The sequence below is a fragment of the Ictidomys tridecemlineatus genome, chromosome 3, assembly GCF_052094955.1.
Source record: "Ictidomys tridecemlineatus isolate mIctTri1 chromosome 3, mIctTri1.hap1, whole genome shotgun sequence".
NCBI lineage: Eukaryota > Metazoa > Chordata > Mammalia > Rodentia > Sciuridae > Ictidomys > Ictidomys tridecemlineatus.
This window is the reverse complement of record NC_135479.1, coordinates 49,018,426-49,037,080: the sequence shown is the minus strand read 5'-3', so window position 1 is coordinate 49,037,080 and position 18,655 is coordinate 49,018,426. Positions and strand designations below refer to the sequence as shown.

Here is an 18,655-nt window from a genome sequence, read left to right as displayed (position 1 = left end):
CTAGTTTTGTTCTTCTATATATGGACATTCGGTTTTCCCAGCAGTATTTGACATAACAGAAAATTTGAGTGATTGCTTCAAACATATTTTCCCCTTAAGCCATGTGTTAGTTGTACTGCACGATTTGGTAGAACACAGTGCTTTTAGCGATTTATATGACGTATATTTCCAATTACTGTAGACTACCTTTATATAATTAACAAAAACCTAAAAAAATGAACCATAAATTCCATTTACAGCAATATATACATAGGAAAAAAACAGAAGTAGACCCAAAAATTTATACATGAGTGTATTTATCACAGAGTTATTTACAAAACTGAAAAATTGGAAAACATCCAAATGCATAATACAATTGAATACCTAATATGCCATGAATACAATGGAATCTGTGAGCCATTAAAAAATAATCTTTTCAAAGACCACTTAGAGCAATAAATTTTTCATAATAGATCATTAAGTAGAAAAAAAACAGTCTAAAAAAGCAAGGCCACAGAATATCATCCAAATTTTACAATACAAATTATTGAATTATGCATCTCCTGTTTTACATATGGCAAATGCATAGTAATATACAGCAGAATATAAATAATTGTTATAAATAATAGTAGATAGGATTGTGGGTAAACATTAATTACCTCCTTGAAGTTTCCTACATTTTTATGCTTTTTATCATGAATCTATATTTCTTTTATAAACAAAAGAAAAATGAATGTTATTTTTTTAAATAAATGAAAAATGAACTTTATTTTTTTAAAATAAATGAACCTTATTTTTTAAAAATTAATGGGTACTTTAAGAAAAAAGATGGTAGGGGAATTAGATCACCCTAAGTTTGAATCCTGGGTCCATCTCCTAAGAGGGTCCATCTCTAATCTCTACCAGGGGCTGGTGGAAGGAACACCTCTCGGCTGTGAGATCTCACCACTGCAAACTCTGTGCTTGTTTCCCTGAGTCAGCAAGGCCTCCTGATTCTCCTGCATGGCCCTTCTCCCTCTTGCCCCAGACCACAGCTTGGGCTCTCTGCTCTCCTGGATCTGCTCACTTACCAGGTTCCTGCACCCTTGGATCAAGCCCTTCAAACCTCTCTCAGCTCGGCTGTCACCCAAGAACTAATATTTTCCCCATCCAACCTACCCGCTAGAACCCAGGTGAACAGGGTCAGGACCTATATCAGAGCGGCTGGAAGAGTCCATTTCTGCTGCCTCCCGGCACCTCTCTGTAGTTCAGAGGAGGGACCACTGATCCCATAGTGGGTGGTGAGGCAGTCCCCAAGAGTAGCATGAAACTACTGAGAAGAACCACAGACCCAGAAATGCCTTGTGACTGAGGAATGGATGGCTCAGTGGTCATTCCGATGGATCATCCTCACCTAGGTCCACATGGGGGAAATAATATGGGGCTCAGGTCATTCTGCACCCACACCCATGCCTTGGCACTGCAAAGAGCCCTCACCCACCCAAGGAGGGAAAGAAAAGGAGAACCCTGAATGGACACAGATAAAGTCAATGGTGACACTTAAGCAATTAACTTGAGTCAAGAAGAATAATATAATGGCTTGATTCCAACAGCAGGGTAGATTTGATTCCCCTGAAGAACCCTCCCGAGTGAAACTACTAAACAGTTGGATAAAATATTTTTTAAATCTATTTAAGAGCATCACTAAGCTGGCACAAAAGTAAGAAATCTGCAAAGCCCTAAAACAAAGGAAAATGAGAATTCTGGCAGAAGATGAGTGCTAATATCTGCTTTCTCCTGAAGGAGGGGGGTCCCACCAATCCTTAGAGATTTTGAGGTTCTTCTCTGAGGTATGGAGCTCCAATTCAGTCACAGTCCCGTCACCCCAGGCCAGAGACCTAGTGTGCAATCCTCACATAAAGCCGAGGTTCAAAGGAGCCACACATGGTAAAAGGGAATGCAAAATAAACCAGGATCCCCACAAACACCCAGCAAGGAAATGTATCTGTCTTGACCCTGGCATTAAGACTTCCTGTAAACACAGACCACCTCATACACACCTTTGAGATCCAAATCACACTAGGTTGTGATGTCCAAGAAAACCTTAGGTAGTACCCTCAGTCACCGCAGAAAGGAAATATAAACTCTCTCTGGAGAAATTGAACCCCAAACAAGGACCTAAGAATTCTCACAAATAAATTCCTAAAGATAATAAGCAGCTCACAACCCAAACTTACAAATACAATCATATACACAAAGAAAAGTATCGTGAACTAGAATCTATAGGGAAAAAAAAAAACAAGATTCACAAAAACTTCATATATTGGAATTTTCAGATATAGAAGCTAATTTACACATAAATACTCACAAGGGGGAAAAAACATAAACTTGAAAATGAACTTAATAAAACTCATAAAACCACAATGATTGAAATAAAAAAAATTCAGTGAATTAACGAGCAGATTAAACACCTATGAAAAGAGAAGTGGTCAACTAAGAGATACCAAGAAATTATCTAGATAAAGCAAGGCCCAGGCAAGAAGACAGAATATGAGAGAGAGGTTAAGCAAAGAAAATATATTGAGATGGTCTAATATAATTATCCTCAGCATTCCCAAAGAAGAGAAAGAGAAAAACAAATGGAAAGAGATAATAGCTGAGAATTTCTAGAACTACTGAAGGATACCAGTTCTCCGTTATGGGAAACTCATAAATTTCTGGTAGAGTAAATTAAAAGGAATCCCTTTCCTAGGCATATTACAATGAAATTAAAGAATATCAAAGAAAAAGACCAAAATAACTACTAATTTCTCAAACCCAACAGGGAAGATAGAAAATTTGGGAAGATTATGTTGAAAGTCAGTACTGGGGTCACTCTAAAATTCCACATTCAAAAACTTTTCTCTCAATGATGAGGATGGGGGAAAAAAGTCATTTTAAGACAATGAAAACAGCAAATTGACAACTGTAAGACCCCTACTAGAGGAAATTCTAAGGCTGATGCTTCATGCAGAAGAAGAATGGTCCCAAATTAAAGACCTAAAAATTCAAGACAAAATGATAAGGAATGATATCATAAAAGAGCAAAATCTAAGCAATAACTATAAAACAATAATAATAATATGCAATTATAAGCTTGGAGGAGAGAAGTCAGAAAAAAATCATTCTAAGGAAAGTCGATCTGCCCCCTGACCTCAGGCTGCATCCTAAGAAATGTGCTTGATCATGCTGGTATTTCCATATTTTGGGCATGATTTGAGTGTGCGCTAAAAGTTTGGTCCTCGGTACAGTAGGGTTGAGGTGGTGGGAGCCTGAGGAGGTAGGGCCAAGTGGAGGGGGTTAGGTTGTGGATGCACCATCCTTGAAAGAGATTAATGTTGATTTTACAGAGTGGTTAATTCTGCAGAGGATGAATTATATAAAACTCTGGGGCTGGAGGTGTGGTTTAGTGGTAAAGCATCTAATATATGCGAGACCCTGGGTTTGATATCCAGTATCACGCTAACTACATAAATAAAATCTGATTGCTTGAAAAATCTCTCTCTCTCTCTCTCTCTCTCTCTCTCTCTCTCTCTCTCTCTCTCTCTCTCTCTCTCTCCCCTGCTCCCTCTGTCTTGCACACATACGATGCCATCTGGCACTGATGATGTAGCCACAAGGCCCTCACTAAAGCCAACCAGATGCGGGCACCATGTTCTTGAATCTCAGAACTATGAATTAAATAAATCTCTCTTCTTTATAAAGTTCCAAATCTCAGGCATTTGGTTATAGCAGCAGGAAACAAACTAAGGCAGGTATCATTTCTTCCAAAAGACAGGGGTCACTTGGAAAGTCACTTAGGAGGAGGCTGGGGGATCCACTTACCTTATTACTTGGTTTCTTCCCAATCCAATCTTATTTCTCTGCCGTGTTTTTTCCTGCCCTCCTATCTTAGCTAGAGGTAGGAAGTTCTATTTTTGCAAGGCACAGGGCTTATTCCATCAAGGCTCAGCTGAAGAAACTGGGCAGGCAGGTTATCTACGATCAAGGCTGCCTGCTTCTCTCTTTCTGCTTTACAACTGGGCTGCTTGGGCCTCGTTTATTGTAGACTACATTTACAGCCTCCCGGGAGGCCACAAAAAGCAGCCAACATTCTCTAATATCCCCCCAAATTATCCAGCAATCCCCTGAAATGTCATCCTCAGTAAGCACATGGTAAAAATTTAACCAGCTGTTTTGCAACTGCATTGGAAGGGTCATCATCTGCCCAGTGGCAGTGGGGAGATTCCCCGGGGCCCCATTAGTCCTTAGGTCAGCAAAGCCTACTGCTTATAATACCCCAATTCCAACTAAGATACCAAGAAATTATCTAGATAAAGCAAGGCCCAGGCAAGAAAGACAGAATATGAGTGAGAGGTTAGGCAAAGAAAATATATTGAGATGGTCTAATACAATTGTCATCAGCCTTCCAATTTCTGCTACTTTTGAACTCTTATTTGCAAGGAACAGAAACATAGCTCTGAATAACTTAGAAAGGGTATTTATTGGCTCCCAGCACTGGGATGCCTAGACCAAGAGTTGCCCTAAGATTTGACCAGATCAGAGTCTCAAAAAATATTCTTAGGACCTGTCCCCCCCACACACACCGTTCACCCTGGTCACAACTCATCTTTTGTGGATCACCCTCTTTCTCTCCAGCAAAGGTGATCGCAGGCAGATTCACCTAATGCATGCTTTGCTTTATCTGATATTGAAAATTCATTGGAAAGCCTATATTTTACCTAGCCACCCCAGATGAGAGAAATCTGGTTGGGGTTGGTCCTGCTTCAGTCACATGTTCATCGTTTGAAATAATCCATGGCAGAGTTGAGATAATTCTCTGGCCAAGTTGTATAGAAAGTACTGAGATTGATGGTCCCCTCAGAACTGTATGGGGTCACAGAAGAGGTTAGGCAAAGAAAATATATTGATGTGGTCTAATGGTGAAGATAAAAGTCTTAGGCTCATAAAAACAAAAGTCAGTCCACCAACCTGGGTTTACTAAGGGATGGTGGTAGTGGTGGTATTGTTTATTTATCATAATTTCATCTCGCTCCTCTTTTTCTACCACTAGATCTCCAAGACACCTAATGTTCCTGATAGTGCATGGTCATGATGAGTCCATCAACTTCAGCCACACAGCAGGCAAGGAACTTCACTGGGAAGAAGGGTTTCTGCCCAGCTCAATGGTTCTCAGCTCCAGTTGCATATTAGAATCTTATGGGGGATCTTTTTTTAAAAACTGATACCAGATTCCCACCCTAAGAGTTTCTGATTTCATTGGTCTGGGTACATCCTGGGCACTGGGAATTTTTAAACCTCCCAGACATTTCTACTATACCACTGAGGATGAGAACACTGAGTAAATAAAGCCATAAAGAAGGAATATCAGGCATGGATATTCTAAGGGCACATAGTTAGAAAGTCAATTATCAATAATATGGAGAAAGTCATAGAACATTTAGACATGCTTTAAAAAAAGGTGTGTAGAATTGTAGACGTAATGGGAACTTAAGAAAATAAGCAATTCACAGGGAAAAGGGGGACCATCAAAACGTTCACAAAGGTGATTCTGAATGGTAGCATAATGAGTTACTAACTTCTTATTTGGTTATATGTTTGAAACTTCAAAAGTTTCTAGAATACACATATTGATTTTGTGATTCAAAAAATGACAATAAGAAACTGGAAAAATATGACCCATTCCTTAGACTACATTCAAAGACATCAATAATGGGGCACCTACCGAAGCCTCCAGCCACATCTTCCATATTCCCTTTTACCCCCATGCCCATTTTATTGCACCCTGTGACATTTCCAAACCTATGTGTTCATCCCAGTTACTCCAGATGGAACCTCCCTCCAATGAAAAAAAAATGATTTTCTGACCTTCCAAACTGGTCATGTCTCCTCCCTATGAGCCCAGGTAAGTCCTCTCATTAGTCTACTAGTCAGATTCCCCCAGGATGATCCCCACAGAGCAGTGATCCCCCTTCATCCTTAGAGCAAGGGTCGGGTCAGGGGCCACGTGTGAGAGGAAGCTGATTTCCATCCCTGTGTGCAGCTCTGCCCTCGATGTCCCTTCCAGAGAGCAGTACTTTGTTGACCACGCGCCTGTTCTCCTACCCTGCCAGAGGCAGAGGGAAGCCCAAGCATTTGCGCCAGTTCATTTAGATCTTAGCAGAGCGTAAAATGAACTCTCTGGGAAATTATAAAAACATGCAATCTGAAGGTCTATCCATAGTGAACAATGCCTGCCCCTGGAGGCACAGCCCCTTAGTACCATGTTGAGTGTAGGCAGTAGCCCCGGCCCTCTTCCCGTGGTTAGCAGAAGGCTCCCTGGAGCAACTCACAACCAGGGCTGGCTATAAGACTAGCAAAAGCAGCATCTCTCCGAAAAAGGGGCACAGCAGGCTCCAACCCCCCAGAAACCATACAACTTAATTAAAACAGGCAAGACAAACTATGGAAGCTTCAGATCCAGGCTGAGACCGGATAGGCTGCAACTTTTCAGAGTAGCCATCAGGCAGGTGTCAGGAACCTAGTGTGGTGGAGGGAGGCTGCTGGCTACTTGGCACCTGGGCCCTGCCCTGTAGGAGCTCATCTCACTTTAGACCTCACGTGGCCTCAGAGGCAGACGCTGGACTGGCCCACACCTGTTCCCAACAGTCTTCCTGCTCAGTTCATAGAACGTCCCCAGCAGGGCAGCTGTGATTGCTGAAGGTCTGTCCCTCTGCTGGCCTCTGAGCTCCAGGAAGGCAAGCTCGTGCTGGCCTCGCTCATCTCAGGGTCCTGAATGCCCAGCCTCCAGGCTGATACCAAAGGGACGCTCAGTGAACACTGGTTGGGTGTTGGCTAAGAGGCTGCGAGCAGAACTGGCCACAGCTCCCTGTCTACCTTCAACACTGTGCCCCTCTACCATCCACCTGAAACCAACCTCTTCCCGCTTCAGTCCATCCTCTGAGACTGGGAGAGGGGGTGACCAGCCCAGCCATGGAGGAATGGGTGAGGGTCACAGGCAGCTGGAAAGAATAGAGGCCCTTGGAGAAATGCAGAGAATGATTCCCTCTTGTGAATAGAAGGGTTCTCAGATCAGAGATGGGAAGGGAGAGGCATGAGCAGTGGGCAGGGCCAGTGCACCCCAGCTGAGGATCCTGGACCTCCTCCTGTGGAGAGGGGAGGTGTCGGCACATCAGGATCAGGGATGCCCTAGCAAGATCTGTGCCTTATGAAGAAGATCGCCATGGTGGCCACTGGGGACAGATGTCACTGGAAGAAATGAGCCCAGCCAGCGGCTGATGCAGTGTCCAACTGTGAGACCATGTGGCCTGAGCCAAGGAGGAGTGCTGGACAGAAGAAGCCAGGTCACACTTCTTCCCCAACATGGAAAAAGAAAGCTCTAACTCCCAGGAGACATGATGCTGCCCGCCAATACAAGGTCCATGGTGGGAGACCAGCTTGTGTTTCATGGCTCCCAGTAGTGTCCTCTCTGCCTGGCATGGAGGCTGTCCCCAGATGTGACCCCAGAGTTCTTTGAGCCCCACATCTTTATTTACACAGGCCAGCCTCTGCCCGTGTGATACCCTATACACACACACACACACACACACACACACACACACACACGTGCATTCCATACTCTGCCCAAGTTCTCTCAGGTTCTCTGCCCCTTAAGGATTCTTCCTCCTGCTTAGAATGGACAAAGCACTGTATTCAGACTTCTGTCCTTTAGAGCTTCCTAATATTGAATGTCCATCCTGGGTCTGCCCCCTCATTCACTGAGTGACAACAGGTAGGAGTTCTTTACCTCTCTGAGCTTCATTTTTCTCACTTAAAAAGGATAATAATACCTGCCTTGCAGAGACTGTGAGATGAAATAGTAATAATGTGCAAAAAGTTCCTAGAATCAAGTATCAATGATTAGACCCATCTGTAGATTCCTCATTTCCCAAGGCTCAGCTACTACCCACCTCCTCCAGGAAGCATTCCCGGATCACCCAACCAACATCTTTCCCCTCACTTGATTGTATCAGTGCTTGCAGTCTGCCCCATCAGCCTGACACCTGACTCCCTCACTCTGTCACATTGGGCACAGATTCTTCTCCATGAACTGTTCTCAGCTAGGCACAGAGTAAATGCTCTGATGAGCAGGCAGCATATGGCCAGTTCACTGAGAGCTGGAATTTTGTCCATTAGGAAAAAGGAAATAGGGAGCTAGAAAAGGCTCTGGAAGAGAAATGACTGAGGGGTCACTTGGGTGAATGCTGAGCCAAAATCCACAACATTCCCAGGCTGTTTCCTTCCTTCTTCCCCCTCCACCAGTGGCAGAGTGATGAATGGGCCCGGGGCTGCACATTATTAATCACCTTAAAAGCAAACATTCATCTTGGTGCAGGATTTTTACTTTTCTCCCCTAATAATGGATTAGAGCACCCAGATATTAATGGGCCAGATAATTTACGTTTTGCTTAAGCAGAAAAAATAAACCGGCAGGCCCTCGTGGCAACAGCACTTTCCGACAGATTGAGAGATAGGCTGAATAAATTGCTGTAACTAAAACACGCGCGTACGTTTGCACGCTCATCCGTCCATACACGACAGTTTGCAAACATTTTGCAGCGAGTGCAATATGATTTCTGTACACAAATAATTACCCATTCCCCTCTGAAGAGTTCTCCTCTGCCCCTTGCCTTCCCAACTGCTCAGGGCAATTAAACTGCAAATCCCTGAGCTTCGTTCTCTGTGTTTCCCATTCAAAAGCTCTGATCTCAGTCCCAAATAAATCAGTCCTCAAAGAAAACAATTCATCGAGGATCCACAGCGGCCGAAAAACAGCAAGACGGGCCATCAACAGTCACCTGCTCTCCTAACAGGGATGCGGAAAAGAGAAGTTTTCTGAAAGAAGAAGTCAGAGGAAAATCTTTCCATCTTCATCCTCTTTATTTGATCACCCGTGCAAAATCAGCCATAGTGGATTATCTGAGGTTCCAGGCCAGTGAATAAAATATTGCAATAGGCTAAGCCATGGAGAAGAAACGGAATGACTCATTCCTGCACTGACGCTGACTTATGGTGTGACCTTAAAGGATTCCTTAACTTCCTCTGGGCTTCAGGTTCCCCAGCGGTGCAATCAAGAACTTAGTTTGGGTAACTCTGCACTCTGCTGTTTTGCAGTTAACAACTCCTCAGCACCACAGAGCAGGAGCATCAAGAAATGGAGCTGAACAATTACAAAGAGTACACATGCTCCGTTCTCAGCTGAGCTACCCACTGAGCACACTCTGCAGCTGCTGCTCAATCCCCGGGTGAGCTGCAAATTGAGTCTGTTCAATTCCCAGGTGAGCTACCCACTGAGCATGCTCAATCTCTAGGGGCACATTGAGCACTCTTAATCCCTAGGTGAGTTACAAATTGTCTGCTAAATCCCTGGTGAGGTACACATAAACCATGCTGAACACCCAGAAGAGCTGCTCACTAAGAAATATCAACTCCCAAGTGAGATAACCCATAAGCATGTTCAATCCCTGGGTGAGGGACACACCTAGTATGTTCAGTGTCCAGTGAGCATGCCCAATCCCCAGATGTGCTACACACTGAGCATGCCCAGTCCCCAGGTAAGCTACACACTGAGCATGCCCAATTCCCAGGTGAGCTCAACTCTGAACATATTCAACCCCCAGGTCCTCTACCCACAGAGCATGCTCAATGCCAAGTCAAGTCCCTCATCTAAGGCACCAGAGTAGGTGCTATCCCATTTAGCTTACTCAGTTCTAAAGGGAGATAATATCAGGCATGCTTAATCACAACAGGTAGGTGTCTTCATCCCTCTGAGCCTCATTTTTCTCACTTAAAAAAGATAATAATACCTGCTTTGCAAGGACTGTGAGATAAAATAGCAATAATATGCAAAAAGTTCCTAGAATCACGTATCAATGCTTAGATCCATCTGTAGATTCCTCATTTCCCAAGGCTCAGCTACTACCCACCTCCTCCAGGAAGCATTCCCGGACCACCCAACCAACATCTTTCCCTCACTTGATCGTAACAGTGCTTGCAGTCTACTCCATCAGCCTGACACCTGACTCCTCACTCTGTCACACTGGGCACAGATTCTTCTCCATGAATTGTCCTCAGCTCCCTCCTCCCACCCACCTAGTGCATAGAACATTATCCAAAAACAGAAAGCCCCTCCTCCTCTTCTGCTTTCCCAGGGTGCTGGGCGAGGCACACTGTCTCTCCTTGAGCTTCTCAGGAATAGGATAGACAACAGCAGACCTATAAGGATTAGTTGAGTTAAATAAGTCAAGAAATATTAGGCTTGCCATTCTGTGTGCATCTGCTGCTTTAGGTAGGTATGATTATGACTTAAAATGGGCCTTGACTGGACATTGTTCCAAAACTTAGTTCCCTGCAAATAAATCTTCACCTGTCAATGCCTTCATAACCGAGCAAGTGCTTCTGATATATCCACAAACTCATCATACCTGTAAGGAGACAGAGATTTGAACAATGCTATCCACCACATTGACTCACTCTACATTTACAGATCATTCCATCTAACGGCAGAATTCACATTCTTTTCAGGTACACAAGGAATATTCATTTGACCATAAAGCATGTCTCAAAACATTTTTAAAGATTGAAATCATCCAAGTTATATTCTCCAATCACATGGAATTAAATTAAAAAGTAATAACAGTAAGGCATCTAGAAAAACCACCAAATACCAGGAAATTAAACAAACACTTTTAAATAACCTATAGATCAATGAAGAAATCACAAGGGAAATTGGAAAATATTTCAAACTGAATAATAATGAAAGCAACACATATTAAAATGTGTAGAATACAGCTAAAGCTGAAGTTAGAAGGGAAGTGAGAGCTTTAAATGCCTAGATTAATAAAGAAAAAAGGCACAAAATCAATTATCGAGGTGTCCACCTACAGATGCAATAAAGAAGAGCAAATAAATCTCAGTGTAAGCAGGAGATGGGAAACAATAAGAGAGGGGAAACTGTGATCTATAAAAATTGGAGCAACAAGAGTGGAAATCGGCAGTCAAAGCAGCTTCTTTGAAAAGATTAATAAAATTGATAGTCTCCCTCAAGAACTCTAATCTGTTTATAAGCCAAAAAGAGAGGAAAACACATAGGACCAATATCAGAAATTTATGAGAGGCTATCACTCCAGATTCTGTAGCTATTGAAAAGCAATAGGAAATGTCAGGAACAACTGCTGCTCAAGAAGTCAGCAAGTTAGATGAAATACCTTTGGAAAAGGTAACTCACCCCAACTAACAATGTGAGATCAGAAGTCTGTCTAAAGCCTCTAATACACTGTTCAAGGTAACTATCAATTAAAGTTGTTATTAATTTTATAAATAAAGCATTGAATGTTTCCTTATTAGGATGTTGTCTCCTATAGGTATTTAATAGTTTTTTTTTTCAGAATAAGGACATTCTGTAACCCTATATCTATTAAATGTTATTTAATAATGCTATTTAATAAATGTTATTTATTAAATGTTATTTAATAGGGGTTCTATAATAGATATAGGTTTTAAATTAAATATCTATTAAATAACATTTCATTCATAATCCAAAACTTTCCCACAAAGAAAACTAGAAATCCAGGAAGCTTTATGAATGAATTTTTGTAAAACTTTGAAGGAAGAAAAAATACCAACCTTAAAACTCTTTCAGAAATCAAGGATAGTGGAATATTTCCCAACTCATTTTCAATGAAGACAGAATAACTCTGACACCCCAAATTGACAAAGATGTCGTATAAAGAGATCGTTATGAATAATACTCATGATCTAAGTGGTTTAAAAAAAAAGCCCTTATCAAAATAGTAACAAGTTCAATATGGTGGTATACAAAAGCACAATATTTCATAACCAACTGGTGTTTATCACAGGAATGCAAGGTTCTTACAACATTTGGGAAATTTTTGAAAAAAAAATCAAGTTAAAATTTTTTTAAATCTATGAAATTCACAAAACTAATGGACTAAAGAAGAAAAATCGGTCTCATTCAGAGTATTGACCAAAGAAGAAAATCATATGATTGAGATAAGGCATTGGACAAAATTCAACATTATAGTAAAAAAGGAAAAACACTATGAATAGAATGTCTTTATTCTGGGAAAAAAAAAACTATTAAATACCTACAGCAGACAACATTCTAATAAAGAAACATTCAATGCTTTTCTTATAAAATTAATAACAACTTTAATTGATAGTTAACTTGAACATTGTATTAGAAGCTTTAGACAATGTAACAGGAAAACAAAGAGAAAACTCATAAATATTGGAAGTCATGAAGTAAAGCTCTCATTATTCACAAACAATGTGTATACAACACATTGTACTCCATAAAATATCTAAAAATTACTGGAAGAATTGAATTTAACAATATTGCAGGATACAATGTCATTATACAAAAAATCTCTTCTTGTTCTACATATTAGCAAAAGTGTTAGAAAATGAAAGCTTTTTAAATTACCATTTGCACTGGAATTAATAAAAATAATCATCTAAAAATTGATGCAATTAACAAGAAGCAAAACCACTAAACTAGAAACTACAAAACGCTGCTGAAAGAAATCTAAAGGCCTAAATAAATAGAAAGATAGATCATATTCATGGATTAAGCAACTTGATATTGTTAAGGTGTCAGTTTTTCTTAAATTGATCCATGAATTATAATCCCAAATCCCAAGGGATGTCTTTGAAGAAAATGAAAAATCAATTCTGAAATATATGTGGAAATGCAAGTCAGCCAGATTAACCAAAACAGTATTGAAAAAGAAGAACAAAGTTGGAGAATGGAAACTACTAATGCCAAGTCTCTCCATAACTCAACAGTAATCAAGTCTCTTTAGTTTTGATATAAGAATAGGCAAACAGGTGAATAGAGAAGATTATGTAGTCCAAAAACTAGACCCATGTGTAAGGTCAATTAATTTTTAATCAAGCCAATTCAACAGAGGAAAAAAATATTTTTGCAAATGGTGTTAACAACTGGATATTCATATGGGGGGAAAAATCTCAATTCCCACTTCATATACAAAAATGAAAGATAAGTCACAAATCTAAACATAGTGCTAGAACCAAAAAGCTTCCAGGAAAAAAAAAGCCATAAAATAACCTCTCTGCAATTTGGCATGGACAAATATTTATTAGAGCAGAGAAGGCAGTAATCATAAAAGAAAAAATTAGCAAATAAAATTAATCAGTATTTTATGCTTTACATAGATTATAAATATTATTGTGTTTCTATTCAACAAATAACTAAAACAATTTAAAGTTAATAAAAACAAACTAAAATAAAATAAGTTATAAAAGATTATAGAGACGCACATCATTATACATAATGATGATGCCCATTAGAGTAACAAATTGATGAAGTAAGAATCAATCCCAGAATCTCAGAAACACAATAACACTGAAGAGTGAGTGAGAAGACAATCCCCAGAGATAAAAACCAGTGGGGACCTCATAGGCTACAGGCAAAATTTATAAAAATGCAGGAATGGAAAAAGGTAAGAATAACAGGTTGGCTGAAGGCCTCTCCACTTTGGGTAGACAAGTGAATCACAGGGCTGATTCCTCCTAGCCCAACCTGGTGCTACTTATATATGACACCGTAACGTTTCTATAAAGATGTGCACCGACCTCCCTTAGAATTCCCTGTCTGGCCTTATCAGAAAAGGTAAATGAGGAATCTTAGGGACTCAGGAAGAGTGTTGAATGGTGACATTCCTTCAATCAGTGTCAGAACCTCATTGGAGATTACTAGGCAAAACACAATATTTGTATACCTGGATAATTAGTAAGTTTTAGGGAAGGCTAAGCTGCCATAACAAATAGACCCACAAAATGTGAATGGTTCCAAGATAATAAGTATTCATTTCTGCTTCATGGTCTCAATCCAAGTCCTACTCAGTGACTCTCCTTCATGTAGTCATTTAGGTCTGAGACTTCTTTCATCTTATGGTTTTTCTATGCCCTAGGGCTTTCTTGTCATCTGCTTGCAATCAAGGAAGAGGGAAAGGGAGGTGTAAAGGATATATCTATTCTTTTTTTAAAGTTTTGGCCCCATGACCTTGGAGCAAAAATAAAAAAAAAAAAAATTTAGATGGGCCTGTTAATTATATATCTGAAAAAAACACTTGCATCCAGGGTACACAAAGAAATCAAAAAACTCTAAGTAAAAAAGACCAAAAAAAAAATTACAATGGAGAAAAAAATTTTAAGACATTGACAAAAGAGAATATACAAATGGCCAATAAATACATCAAAGGATTTCATCAAATAAATATGCAAATTAAATCACAAAGAGATACCATGACACACACACACAGTAGGGCTAGAATTTAATAGACTGACTTAACAGGCAAAGACTTATGAAGTGTCGTTGAGGGTGTGGAGTTTGGGTAACTCCTATATGCTGGTTATAGACTGGTACAACCACTATGGAAAATAGTTCCACATTTTCTTATAGTTAAACATGCACTTAAATAACCCTGTAGTTCTGCTACTAGCTATGTAACCTAGAGAATTAAAAATATAGGTTCAACATTGAAACTGGGTACAAACGTGCGTAGACTTATCCATAATAGAGAAGAACTACAAACCAAACGTCTACCACCAGTGAATGGATAAACAAATCGTGGCACATTCATACAGCCAAAGATTACTCAGCCTAAAAAAGAAACAAATTATGGGTACACAGAACAGAGATGAATTCCAAAACATTATGTAAAGCAAAAGTAGCCAGCACAGACAACTTTGTACTGTTTGATTCCACGCATCTGAAATCCTAGAATTCACAGGATTTCCTCCCACACCCAGGCAACCACTGGGGGTGGGAGGGTGAGAAAACCCTTTAGGGTGGTAGTAGAAATGTGCTATACTTTGCTTGTGGTAGTGGTGTTATATATTAACCTGTGCACTTCAAAAGGGTATATTTCATTGTGTGTAAATCATACCTCAATACTCTAGGTTTTTTTTCAAAGGGTAGGAGTCTTAACTCACAAAGTGTACACAAAACTTCTACACACATTTTTCAATGGTTAAAACAATCCATCATAAAGTCAATCCAACTTGAAGGGAGGCTGGGAAGTATAGTTCAGCTGCATGGCCTGAAAAAAAAAAAAAGAGGAAAAACTTTTAAACAGCAGCAGCTGTTTCAGCTGTATTCAATTATCTGCTACCCAAAAGGATACTAGAGACCGCTTCTAAGGCAGAAAAAGCAGGTGTATTAGTCAATCTTGTGTTGCTACAACAGAATGCCTGATTCTAGATACTTTATAAAGAAAAAAGGGTTTATTTGACTCACATTTTTGGAGACTGAAAGTCCTAAGTCAAGTGGCCCCATCTGTTTGGCTTCTGGTGAGGGTTCCCTTGGCTGTGTCACAACATGGCAGAAAGGGTTGCTTCAAGGTTTACAACAAGACAGGACATAAGGTAGGGACAGAGGACTGAGCAAGATACTATGTGGGCAGAGAGAGGGAAAGTCTTCCCAGAAGAGGAGGCATTCTCAAAGCCCCATACCCGAAAAAATGAAGCAAGAAGAAACGGTATCAAGGAAATTATGGGAACAGGAAAGCAAATGTCGAGAGAACTGGTGAGAAGTTAGGCATGGCTGAAGAAGACGGGTAGAGATGAGATGGAGAGTCCACAGCGAGGGGCTAAGGAGTGGGCCTGTACTCTGTAAACCCCACAGACCCTGGGAGGAATTGAAGGAAGCTCCGGCTCTGACGCCCTAGCTCTGGGATACTCCCAGCACTTGGCCACCGATCCAGCTCCTTCCCACACGCCTGGGCTGGGGGTGGGTCAGGACCTAGGAAGCAGCCAAAGCACGGCCCCTGGAACAGCCTCTCCACTAGGCGGAGCTGGCAGAAGCTGTGACTCCGGCTGCACTCCAGGAGGCAGGCAGAAGGAGGAGCCAACGTCACAGGCAGGAAGTCGTACCTGTGGCCAGAGCCCACTCACAAATGCCACTTGTGCCTGAGTCATTGAACCACGAAAGCACCTGTTGCTCAGCAGTGAGGCCCCGGTGCCTGCCTTGGATTCCACCACCAGCTGCCATAGATCAAAGGTCTATGATCACCTGCATTTGGCCATACCTGCCACTTAGTCTATTCCAGAAAGGGACATCTCTGAATGCAGGATGCAGAGTCTGCAGCATTCTGCTCCTTATTGACCCACAGAGGGAAACCAAGGCTCAGAAAGGGCCAGGGCCCAGCCCCGGGTAACAAGTGGAAGAATTGAGATCAATTTCCATCATTTGCATTCAAGATCCTGTTTATCCATGATGTGATAGGATGCCTAGGGCCCATGAAATACTTCAGGCCTGAAGGAAAGGATTAGTTCCAGTACATGAAAAGAAAACTTCAACATAGAACTTGATAAAATGTTTCAATTTTCCAAAATAGAACAATTCTCATTTGCTTCCCGAATGGAGAAATCTAGAATGTGTAAAAACATCCTTCCTTTTGCAAACAGCATCTAGACTAGCTTATGTCCCCTTGAAGGAATTCCTGAGTATTCTTCAGGATGTCTAAGACATGCTGACCAATGATAAATTCAATTAATTCTTTGTGACCAAATGATTTCAGAAGCAAAATCATAAAGATGCTTCTGATTTATTTATAACAGGAAAAAATATCCATATTTCATATGAGATATATAGGGTAGAGAAGCTTCCAGAAGAAAGGAAGTAACAACCCAGTGGAGCCTTTAAATTAGAACCCCCTTCCCTAGTCAGGGTTTCCAGGCGGGAGCCACAGCCCCCACCAAGGGCTGCAGAGGGCACAGAGAGGGTCCAGCTTGTGAGCTGCTGCCCTCTCCTCACCTCTGGGCAGTGGAGCAGGCTGGGGAAATGCCTGTCTCAGAATGAAGATGCCATGCAGGATTCTCCCCTCCTGAGTACGAGAAAGCCTCTTGCTGCAGACAGGCGGGGCAGCTGGCTGAGCGGAACCCAGCTGCAGCCACTTACCATCCCTGCTCAGCGTGCACAAGGCAGTTTCCCACACCCTGCTAAAAGGACCGATCCCATTAGTGATAAGGTGCCAGGGAGAAGCTGGATTCATGTTCCAAGCAGTTATGCTGATGGAAACAAGATAAAAGCATCATCCTGGGTACTTAGCTCTATCAGAAGTCCCAGGATCGCTCTCCCTTCCGTAGAAGGTAACGCAGTCTTTCTTTGCAGCCTGAAGCAATAAGAGATGAACAGTCTTGCAATCTCACTTTTGAAGCTCCATGGAATATCTCAAAGTGCCTAGGGAACCGACTCCATCCCCTAAAGACCCTGGAGTAGAGTTTAGGTGAGCAGGTATGGGGAAGAAAGCATGGGTTCAGGACACACACACCCCCCCCCCCGGAAGACCCAGGCTCAAAGATGACCTTTTACAGAAAAATAATTCACCACTCTGAACTTCAGTTTCTTTATCTGTAAAAGATGTAAGGAGGGGAGAAGATGATCATCATTTCAAAGCTTCCCTCAAAAGGTCAGGAGCTGCACCTTCTCTCCAGGGTCATATGATTCCTGCGAGGATGCCTTATTAATCTTAGTGACCCCAAAAGTCTAGCAATGCCCAAGGACCACCTTGATCCCAACCTGAGGCCCTGCTACAAGGGCTCCCTTGTTCCCTGTGTCTCCTTGTTCTGTGCCAGCCCCCATCATTCCTATGACATCAGGGAGCCTGGGGTCCCAGCGTGGTGATGTTTCAGTTAAGAACCTGCAACCATGTGACTCCACTGACCCACCCTGTCCTCTGTGCAGTTGTGGTCATTTATTTTTCATATTCAAACATCATAAACCTCCATGCTATACCTTCTGCTAAACTCAATGCTAGAGTACAATACGATCCTCCTTCTCAGAAGCAGTCGTTTGTCTTTCAAGGAAAAGAAAAGAACCATCTATTGTTTTTTCTTTTATACTTACTCTCCTTTCACCAGATGAGAGACAGTGCTTTTCCTTTCTTCTTTCCTATCCCAGTGTGTGTTTCCCTTCCCCTTCAAGCCTTGCATGGCTGCTCAGCTTTTCTGTATCCGAAAATGTCTTGATAAGTGCCTTCATTTGGATAGGAAAAGGATATTTTTCACTGGATACGGAGTTTCTCTCTTTCCTTCCAGGGCCTTAAAGATGTCATTCCGTTGTCTCCTGATTCCCGTGGTTTTTAATGAGAAGTTATTTATATCCTTGCTCCGCTGCATTATCTCTGCCCTCAATTTCCCTTTGCTTTGTTTTCTGGTAGTTTGATCATGGCATGCATAGGTACAGCTTGCTTTGTATTTACTTAGCCAGGGGTTGGAGCTGAACTTCTTGCATCTGTAAGTTTGTTTGTTTGTTTTGCAAAATTGAGAGAAATTGAGGATGTCTTCTTTTTTTTCTGTTTTCTCTGCCCAGTTTTCTTCCTGTCTTTCTCTAGTGCTCACTCGAATCACACCTCCGACAGACTTCCTGACATGGACTCACAGTCACTAAGATGGTGTTCAGTTGTATTTTGATTAACCTTTTTTCCTCTACAAATGGCAGAATTTTTCTTCTGATCCATCTTCAATCTCACTCGCCTCTTTGGCAGTCTCCAATTTGCTCTGCAGCCCATTAGTAAATTTTTCATTTCTTACATTTTACTTCTCGATTCTAGAATTTCCATGTGGTTCTTAT

At 41.4% G+C, this 18,655-nt stretch overlaps 1 protein-coding gene across 1 annotated transcript in view; it reads right to left on the bottom strand.

The window, feature by feature from the left end:
- Positions 1-13,104: 13,104 nt before the first annotated feature.
- Aipl1 (AIP like 1 HSP90 co-chaperone) overlaps positions 13,105-18,655 on the bottom strand; it is a 43,977-nt gene continuing 38,426 nt past the window's right edge. Inside the window, exon 6 of the mRNA XM_078042710.1 lies at positions 13,105-15,122. Within this exon, the coding sequence (XP_077898836.1) occupies positions 15,067-15,122 (56 nt within the window). The 3' untranslated portion in view covers positions 13,105-15,066. The remainder of the gene's footprint in view (positions 15,123-18,655) is intronic.